Below are 10,297 nucleotides of genomic sequence, written 5' to 3'. Positions count from 1 at the left end.
TGGGCATTTAAACAAATCTGTTCAGTTGTAATGTATAACTCGCATAAAGTTAGTGCCTAATTTAGCGGCCACTTTTCATTAACCGCCCCTTAGAGCTCTCCGGTGATTAATGGACTGACTTATATCACAGAAGAGAGTTCCATTGGAGTTTTCAGCAAGCTTAATTGATATTGATATGGCGCGTGGCCTTGTGGTTATGGAGGTTGCTTCGTAATCACACGGTCCGTGGTTCGGTCCACAGCGCAGGCATGTTTAGTAAGTGCCTTTACCACATTTACGGATCAACCCACGCCATGTGAGGGAAATTAGGTAGGTATCGCAGGTGTATAATTAATGTAAAAATTCAGAACACAGGATCTGCATTGATAACAGTGTTTCCAAACACTGAAGTGGCTATCCTGTATAAATGTTCGGAATAATAATATTCATTGAGAATTCATAGCGCAACTGATAAAAATGAGAATTACAAATTCGCAAAACTGAAGATGAGTACACGCCTTTTGCATTGACTGTATCAGCAGAGAACTACCCCTGTCCCAAGAATGTGTGTTACACAGAAAGAAGAGATTGAAATATGTGTCAAATTCAGCATTGAAAGCTGTCTTATCTGCTGCTGATCTTAAAGTCTGCAAATGCAAAAATAAAAAACAAGGCTATTGTGTACAAATGCCAATGTAAATATCATCTTAACTTTACCTATATTTATTTATATTTTCATTCTTTTAAAACTGTAAACAAGATCCTCGTTTTGTTGGAGTTCCAAAGAAAAATCATCAATGTTTATAAAATATTTTTAAACCTGTGTATGTCATATATGCGCTCATGTCATGTGTTTGCATACTTGCGTGGTGAGGAATGCTTATTTTGAAAATTTAAAATTTACCCTGCGCTCTGGTTTAAAAGGGGGTGAAGCAGCGCTAAATCCTATTTTTCAGCAATTTAGCGCTGCGGCTTGAAAATTTTCGTCATCAGCCTGAAGATTTTAAAATTAAAAGTAGACCTTGAAAACGAAGAATTATGTGGTAAACAAATCATTGAGTATCCCAGTTCTCAATTATTATTGTAACTAATTTTCAATGTTAAAATACAACAATATTTAACAGCTAATTATACTATGCGCAAAGTCTAATTATCCTGCATCGGCTAACTATATATTCTATTACAAACTAATACATCAGTTCACCCTGATTGTTCGGTGAAAGGAACAATAAAATTTTTTCACGTTCCAAAACATTTTTTGCTAAAAATATTAAAAAAATCTGTGCAAATATATATCTTTTTATTTGATAGAAGTAGCCCCACAAAGTGTCGTTTGGAAGCTATTTTTATCCCCCTTTTTTCATAAGAAGCGTTTACCTATTTAACGCATTCCTATTCAGCTTGTAATCATAATGTTTCAGGTTCGGGTACCGACTCCGATGTACTTAGAGTGCACTGTTGTCAGCCCATTTGATGCCATCTACTGATCCCTAATCGGTTTGTGTTGCAGAGAAGCAAGTTAGAGCAATGCTATACGTATCTCTGTCGCTTATGTGACATACTAACGGAGGGGAGAAGGAGGCAGTCATTAGGCGAGAATCCCAAAGGACATTATTTTTCCACTCACTCACTCACTCACACACTAGCTTGACCTAAATTGGTATCTTTTACGTCACGCAAAGTGAACATCTTGATTATGTTTTTCAGTATGGCTGTTTATTATCTGTGTCAAACTTTGGTGGAAACAATAACTTTTGGAACAATTTACGCCTAACAGACAACGAAGACAAGAAATAGGGCATTTTACGAATCAATCGTTTTCGGGTTCAATGATTTTTTTAGCAACTACGCCAATTTTGTTTAAAAATTAAAACGTCTCCCAGTCAGTTAAATCCAGTAAAACCGCACATGCTATTATAAAAAATGTCGCCATGTACAAGCAAGATATACTTACAATGATCCTACCATAACTAAAAAGTCTGTTTAAATAAATCAATTTACTTTGGGGCGTGGTTAACAAGCGAGGTTACACACACGTTTTATCAATCAAAGTATTAGTAAATAAAACACTATCCCAAGAACATTTTTTTTTATCTTAACATTCATAAAAAATTCTTATTACCTTTGGATAGACAATTAATACGGCTATTCATAACTAAATCAATACGTGTTAAATTTTTTGATCATTTTGACATGAATTTAAAGTGCTGAAATTTTTCTTCAGTAAAACACAGCTTATCTATTTTGATACCCAAAATTCCAGAGTTTATCATTCTTTCGCTATAGCTTTAGAAAATTTGTTTACAAAAAGCTGCGGCACCGCCAATCAGACTTATGCAGGAAATGTCAATTTATAACCCCAAGTCGGTTTATTACCACATATCAAAACGTGTGTATCTTGTTGACTAAACAATTTGCTAATATTTCACCTCACTTTTCATCACTTTTAGTCATCTTTGATCATATCTTTTACCACTGCAATGACACATTTCTTGATGCAAGAGAAACAGAAATACCCAACGTTATTAAACATTTATTTTATATTAAATTAAATATTTCTTTTTCCCACACACTATTCATAATGGGGATCTCATTGTCAAAGATGTCAGAAAGTGACAAATAACCCTAGTCATATCGTAGGCCTATTAGTAAAGTTATAAAGAACGATTAAAAGGTCAAATGTGAAAGAAACTTGACGTATTAAATGGATTAGAATAACAGGTTAAATGTCACCAATTGGAAGTCTTGCTTTCAAATTCGATCTTAAACAACTTTAAATTGAAATACCAAAGTGTAATTTGTGGCACAAGCAAGGTAAGATCGATTATTTTGTTTTTACCAGCACTTTCTAATTTTGTCTTGTTTGCCAAGTAGTAAACAAATTGACGTCAAGAATACTTTAAGGTTTTGTTATTTTCTTTTCCAATTTTTGTAGCAATTTTCCCATGCAATCGGAAGTAATTAATTTAAAAGCAAACCAAATATTCTAATAACCTTTTTCTATCGCTTTTATATTCGATAGTTTCTGTTTTAGACATTTTATTTATAAAATATACTATATATAAATGAAGAACTAACATCCTATTTTATTAAAAAAATATTTTCAGGTTTAACGAAGCTGAAAAGATGTTCTCAATTTTTGTGATAATATCTTTAACTTGCCAGCTGGTTGTTTCTGTTATTTTGTCAGGTAAGTTTTTCGTAGTATCAAAGATCGGCGTTTAAATAGAAGATATACTTTTTCTTGTTGAATAAACTCTCATTATAAATTTTCACGTAAGTGTCTCCATAAATATAAAATAACTGATATTTAAAAAATATAATTTAATGAAATTCTGACATCAACAATAATTAATGCTGTTATCATTTGATGCACGATTTATAAGTACTACGTGAGAGATAACCATTGGTGGCAAAAATCTTGCAGCTACCAATCTTTCCAAACATTTACTTTCACCTTTACTTCTTTAAAGGAAACGGTACCTTTCGAATAACTGGAATCATGGAAATTTTAAACGAAGAAAACAAATTAAATTATCAATCTGGATTTATGATGGCAAGCGCCTTACGGTATGCAGTGGATAAAATCAATGAAAAGAATGACCTAAATGGATATAAAATGGCGTACGATGTAGCAGACTGTAATAATATAAACGCAGGCAAAAATGCTGTTCTGGATTCGTTTTTGCAAAAAGTCCCATTTATCATTGGTTCATACTCATCTGAGAGCTCTTACATCAATAGTATCTTGACAGGCACGTTTAAAACACTGGTGATTAGTTATTCTGCAACATACGTTGACTTCCGAAAGCATGGTTTAAGTAAAGGATTCATGCTTCGAAATGTACCATCTGCTCTTATACGCATGAACGTTGCTCTTAATTTCTTAAAACGTATGGGATGGAATTACATCAGTATGGTGAGTTCGTTTAGCTACAACGGGGAAAAAGATGCAGCTATTTTTGCCACCTATTTACACATTATTAAAGCATGCCTTGCTGAAAGCAAATCCTTGCCTAGCAATCCACAAAAGACGGATTTTGAGAATACTATCTATAGCCTAGACACAGATCCAAAGATCAAGGTGATTGTTTTGTTTACAACAAAGACTGATACTCGAAACTTTATTAAGTCTTTGGGTCAGCATAACTTAACTTCTCGATTTTACATTTTATGTATGTACGGTTGCACAAATATGGCGGAGGTTGTAGACGGCATTGAACAACATGCTGTAGGCATAATAAGCATAAAGATTCCCTACAAGGATAATAAAGGTTTTAAGGAATATTATTTAAATCAACGTCTTACATCAAACTCCAAATTGTACTTTAAAAAAGCCTGGGAACGGTTTTTCCAATGTAACGTACTTTCGAGAAAGACTCCTAAATATCCAAACAACTGTACCGGTGACGAAAGGTTATCTAACGAGCATTACGACTCAGAAACACCAATAGCAACTATCATTGATGCTGCCCATTCTATTGGTAAAATTAGTCACTATGCAATATCGGATATTTGTTATTATAATCCCAAATCCGAGTTTGCAAATGGTACAAATTGCACATTTAATCCAATTCGACATTTCGCAAACTTTAATTCTCGTTTGTATCAATTCGCTTTTAATACTAGATCAATTTCTATAACAAAATCCGGCAACATTATACCTAGAACTGGTCTTCATCAGCAGATATATAATTTTTATCAATATTCAAAAGTAAATGGAACATTTAAAAATGTGCTTATTGGAAATTCCGAAAAAGTCTATCAAGTAGGAAAGCATTTCAAGTTGATTAAAAATGATTTTAGTATCACTGCAAAATGGTTTAACGAAACTACAGGGGAACACCCAATGAGAAGTATATGCAGTGAGGTCTGTCCATTGGGATATATCCAAGAAAAAGACTCTCATCCACAAAGAAAAATGTGCTGTTGGAGATGTTTAAAATGCCCAAGCAACAACATAGTTCGTAACAATTCCTGTTTCCCATGCAAGAAAACAGATAAAGCGAATTTATTTCTTAGTGAATGTTCACCATTATCAAAAAGGTTCATTACTTTCAATGGCAAGGTACTGCCAAATTGTGTTGCTATTGCCTGTGTTGTTGGATTGTGTTGTGTCGCTTGTGTTGTAGGCTTCTTCATAAGATATGATAAATTCCGGGTGATCAGAGCATCGGGAAGAGACCTTTGCTATCTTATTCTCTTTGGTATCACCATGATATTTATTTGTCCCTTTTTATTTCTAACTAAGCCAACACTACCGGTCTGTCTCTTTCGAGAAGGACTACCAGGTGTGTCATTCTTGTGTTGTTATGCTCCGTTATTTCTAAAAGTGCATCGCATATTTAGAATCTTCACACATGCTAAAACATCTGTATCACGACCAGCTATGGTTAGTTCGAGATCTCTTCTTCTTCTTTCTCTTGGTATAATTTTTGTTCAGATTTTGCTTGTTGGGGTCTGGTTTTTGTCTAATGTACCTAAGCCTATCGAAGACATTTCTGCGAATAGGGAATACATCATGATACATTGTGCAGGAGCAGGCAGTCCCGTTTTGATGTTTTTGAATTTGGCTACAAGTGTTTTTTTTATGTCTGCATGCACAGTGCTTGCGTTCAAGACAAGGAAATACCCCAAAAATTACAACGAAGCAAAGCACATTGGAATCACGCTCTACGTTACTTGCATTGCGTGGTCGATATTTTTGCCCGCGTATTTTCTTATACCCGGGGAAAACTTTGTAAGGGAATACTTCATGAGTACTATATGTATTGTTATTGGGTTCATAACAGTTTCGGGATTATTTGGGTATAAAGTACGATTGCTATGCAACCAGAACTTGCTAAAAGCTGGCAACGAAAATTTACCCACTTGGTATATGAGTCACAGCAGTTACAATGGTGAAAGATCATCACAGAGATCCGCTTCAACTGGACATTCGCTAATGTCACTTGGTTGATTGACATTTACCAGTGATGTGTCAATCACTGATAACTTTCACAATAGATGACATACTATGGTATTTGATTTAAATATTATAATTTAATGCTACATACAGTGCTAATATTAATTATTAATTTGCTCTAATGCACAAAGATTGCTGCTATTAGTAACAATCTCATTAAATATTTAATGGATCATTTAACGGATTTTATTTATTTATTTACTTATTTATGTATGGCTTAATATATTATAAGTACAGGTAAAATGACACCTAATAAATTAATTAACAGAATTTTTTAAAGAAAAACCAAGTGAGTGAAACATGTGCCAATATAGGATCCATATTGTTTATCCTATCTCAATCTGGATTGTTTAGGATACACAATTTTATGTATACAAAAAAGAGTATAAGTCAAGATTCTGTTTTCATACCAACACAGTATAAGCAAAGATTCTGTGTTTTTTCTGACAAGTGAACCAAGTAAAGAAAAAAATTAAATGTCTTTAAGAGTTATAAATATGACAGAACACATTCCACCTTCTTGTAGCTACTAAATACTGACCTATCTGACAACGCTTAACAACATTGTCATTACTATGTCATTTTTATTATATATACGTAATTTTTTTAAGTAGTTTTTTTAAATAAAATCCACGTAATATTGTGGAATTTAATTCTTTTTTAATTAATTCATTTATCCAAATAAACTCTCGAATTTATATATAGGTTTTTGCTACGTCATATATATATGTTGAAAATAACATAAAGGTTAGAATGTATATTTAGGTCTTGGTGCACTTCTATGTGAGTATGTGATGACAGAAAGAGCCTATGTTTTCTAGAATATTTCAAAGGTTTAAGATTCTACCACGAGGAGTTTGTCAAGTTGATTTTTTTTGTTAAGGCTTTTTATTAGCTTCTTTTGAGGAGACAAAAATGATTTCATATTTTATATGTGATATGCTAATGATTTAGTAGAAAAATTTTTACTTTTTATTACTTTTATGGTTTCAATCGTTTTGAAAATACCTCGCATTTGGCAAATAGCAAGTAATCATTTGTAGTGCGTTTTAATCTAATACCATAGAGTATTTGTTTCCTTTTTTACCATCTCATAGACAACCTTTACTTTTGTCAAAACTGAATTTTTGTAACAACAAAATGCACAGCCTTTCCTTTTAAATATTTATGTACGATTTTTATTATTATTTGTAGTGTTTTACATAATATGTAAATGTTGTGTTATATTACGGATTTGTTTAATACTTTCAATTCACGCTATTAGTAAAAAAACAAAGTTGTATTAAAAATTTTATCCAGTAATCAGATTTTCGACGATATCATATTCCTGCGTAAAGTGAAAAAATAATGTACAAAATTTAGCATGCAACTTTCTGCTTTAAATTTTTAAAATTAGAAAACGTTTGCTATACACAAAACTTTAAACTACAAATGAATTCGCGCGTTAGCGATTTTTTTCTTCAAAGTTCAAGCAGTCACAAAGTTAGGAGCAAATTCGATTTCTTAAATGGTTCACTGTTGCGTGTTAAAGGCAAAAAAATGTTTAAATATTTTTTAAAGTTACTAGAAACAATAAATGAAATAATACTTCAAACTAGTAGCTAAAATCGTGAAGCACTTTCTAACATCCTCGCATTTATAAAGTTATCGATTATGTTTAGTCAGAATCTAAAAACGCAAGGAAAAAAACTAGCCAACTTAACGTTGGTATGGTCAATATCATAATTCGTGCAGTGCCGAATCGAATTCACAATTCTTTACTTAGTTCGACTCAGGACGCCTTATAAAACCAAAATCCAGCCGTATTGAAACGACACGTGCCGCACGCCCCGTTACGACTTGGCACGACTGTAAAAAAACTAAATGCTAAGCCGAGCCTTAATGTTTTAAACTGCTTGTTTAGCAAAGAATTATTGTTAAATACAGCTACCATCTTGAAAATTTTTGTGGGATTTCGATTGGGCATAGCACAGCTTATATAATGAGCCTAAAAATCAGGGTCCTTATTTCCTCTTTTATTCCGTTAAAAATATATTGTCCAGAACCGTATTTACACATACGTTTTATGAGTTGCGTCGAAAGCGCAAAGAAAATTTCAAGGTACATAAAACTCGCGAAGTATTTACGGTTTAGCAAAATCAAATTATTCAGTTGATGAAGAAGTAAAATACGCTAGATTTTGATCTTGCTTACACGTTATGAATAGAGATCGTTGTATGAAACGAGTTTCGTATCGGGATCTGTTCACGCGAAATTATATTAGCTGTTTCAATAAGAAAAGTAAAATGATATTATTTTAATACTGCAATAGAATTGTGTTAACAACAAAACTGAAACAAAAATGGCGACATTTAAAGGTAAGCAAACGCTAAAGTTTTTACTTCGAATGAGCTGACCATTTTCTAGTTAGCCTCCCACATTACATTTGGAATGATTTCTTCATGATTTCTCTACACAACGCGCACTCTTAATTTTTATATGGATAAGAATTAAACTAGTTGTTAGTCCATAGAAACATACCTCTGTCGTATATACTTCCTGCATTTGTATTTCGTGCATCTTTGCCCTGTACTACTCTGCTGTAGTCATATGGTCCCTGGAAAAATACACTTATAGCCACTGGAGTATAGTAAACACACGTTATCGGAACCTAGTTCAATTGAAAATTTAGGCTAATGAAACTAATTTTTAAGCTTATAAGAATTTGCGATAAAAAACAACAAAGTGGTGTTACGCCGCTTTTTAGGAAGACACATATGTAACAATAATTAACGCATTTTTGCCCCGGATAGAAAAATAAGTTGTAATTAGCTTTTAAAGAGCTAAATATGATATTTTCTTCGTTGTTGTTCAGTTGCATACATTAAGAAAATTTTTCGATAAAGAATAAGCATAGCTACAGCTAAATAAACAAAGTTTTACCCAATAAATTTGTAAAAAAAACATCTTTTTACCATTAAAACCCGGAAAATAGTTAACAACAAAAAAGCTGCACTTACAAAAACTTCTTAAAATTTGATGTTCATCTCATCATAAGTTGTTTTTTGTTAATTTCTTGAAAAAGGCGCTAAAAACTTTTTTAATGAAATAGACAACGCGACGTTTATCGACCGTAACCTTGTCCGTGCATTTACTAACAAAAAAGCTACATCGAGGGAATAAAAGTTAATTGTCCGATAATGGAGAATTTGTGAAAATAAAAATCGCGGGAAAATACTTGTTTGTGATTTTGCTTGAATTAAAGTTCTCGATTTTGCAAAAGAAGGCGATGTTTTTTCCGCAAAGAATTCCGACAATGAAGTTCCTTCTTATCTGTCTCTCTTCTGTTATCATTAAATTTAATTGCTTAATGTGAAACCTAGTCAATTGAACAAAATTGGAATATCCCGATAAAAATATCGATACCAAAGTTCTCTATGGATTCATAGTCGTGTTAAATTCGTGGGGGAAAACTTTCAGCTAAAGCCTCAACGCGATTTTAGTAAAGTAATAATATGTTTAGGATTGTTTATGAGTTGATATTCGTATTGATAGCGGACGGGAAATGATCGCCAGCCAATTAAAATCCTGGCAATCGTTTTGTTCTGATGTTCCGCCTAGTCGAGTGAGCCTTTAGAAATACATTGATAAGTGTTCAAGCGTCAATATGTTAAAACTAAGGGTAGTAAGGATTTCTTGTGATTAGCCAAAAAAATTTTTTTTATTATTCAGTTAACAGCACTAATAGGCATAGCCAACATTCGTTCGTAAAATGTTAGATTTGAGTTTTTGAACATTTTTTTGAAAGTTTAGAATTTGCGAAATTAAGTGCAAAGAAGTACTCGAATTCTAACAGTTAAACTTGACATTGTTGTTGTTTCTATCCTATAAGAATGTTTTTATCGATAAATGTATTTTGGAGTTAGATATACAGTTGAACTCATGCAAATTGACCTCCCATAAATCGACAAATCATGTAAATCGACTAAATTCTTCAGTCCCTTCAGAATGAAACAACAAAACCCCTTTAATTCAACAACTCATGTAATTCGACCAAATCGTGAGACCCCCTGAAGTGTCGAATTACATGAGTTCAACTGTATAATCATTTCAATGCTTCTTGAAGCTTGTTTTTTCGTACTTATTTACATTTAACGCTTTCATTTTTCTTGACGACTGGTAATACCGCTTCCCGTCGACAAGAGCGCTAAATTAATCAGAATGCCTAAAACCCGTATTGCCCGCTTGCAAAATCCAGACGGGTAACAAGGAACCGTAAGCTTTTCTTTTACCCCTCTGTTTGAATAATAACGAAATTTAATATTTTAAGAATAGCTTGCCCTGTTTATAATTAAACTAAAAAACTATGTTAAA

At 32.8% G+C, this 10,297-nt stretch overlaps 1 protein-coding gene across 1 annotated transcript; it reads left to right on the top strand.

Annotated features, from left to right (window-relative positions):
- Window positions 1–3,039: 3,039 nt before the first annotated feature.
- LOC130648802 (metabotropic glutamate receptor 3-like) lies at window positions 3,040–7,132 on the top strand. Its single transcript, XM_057454903.1, has one exon. It carries the CDS (start codon window positions 3,482–3,484, stop codon window positions 5,936–5,938), a length of 2,457 nt encoding a protein of 818 aa, XP_057310886.1. The 5' UTR covers window positions 3,040–3,481; the 3' UTR covers window positions 5,939–7,132.
- Window positions 7,133–10,297: the final 3,165 nt, after the last annotated feature.

Source organism: Hydractinia symbiolongicarpus, chromosome 7 (genome assembly GCF_029227915.1).
Source record: "Hydractinia symbiolongicarpus strain clone_291-10 chromosome 7, HSymV2.1, whole genome shotgun sequence".
NCBI classification, from domain to species: Eukaryota; Metazoa; Cnidaria; class Hydrozoa; order Anthoathecata; family Hydractiniidae; genus Hydractinia; species Hydractinia symbiolongicarpus.
The sequence above is the reverse complement of the archived record's forward strand: the minus strand, read 5'-3'. Positions and strand labels throughout refer to the sequence as shown.

Bases quoted from the DNA above. Each gene is read 5' to 3' on its own strand.
- LOC130648802 (XM_057454903.1), top strand. From the start codon at position 3,482: ATGGAAATTTTAAACGAAGAAAACAAATTAAATTATCAATCTGGATTT.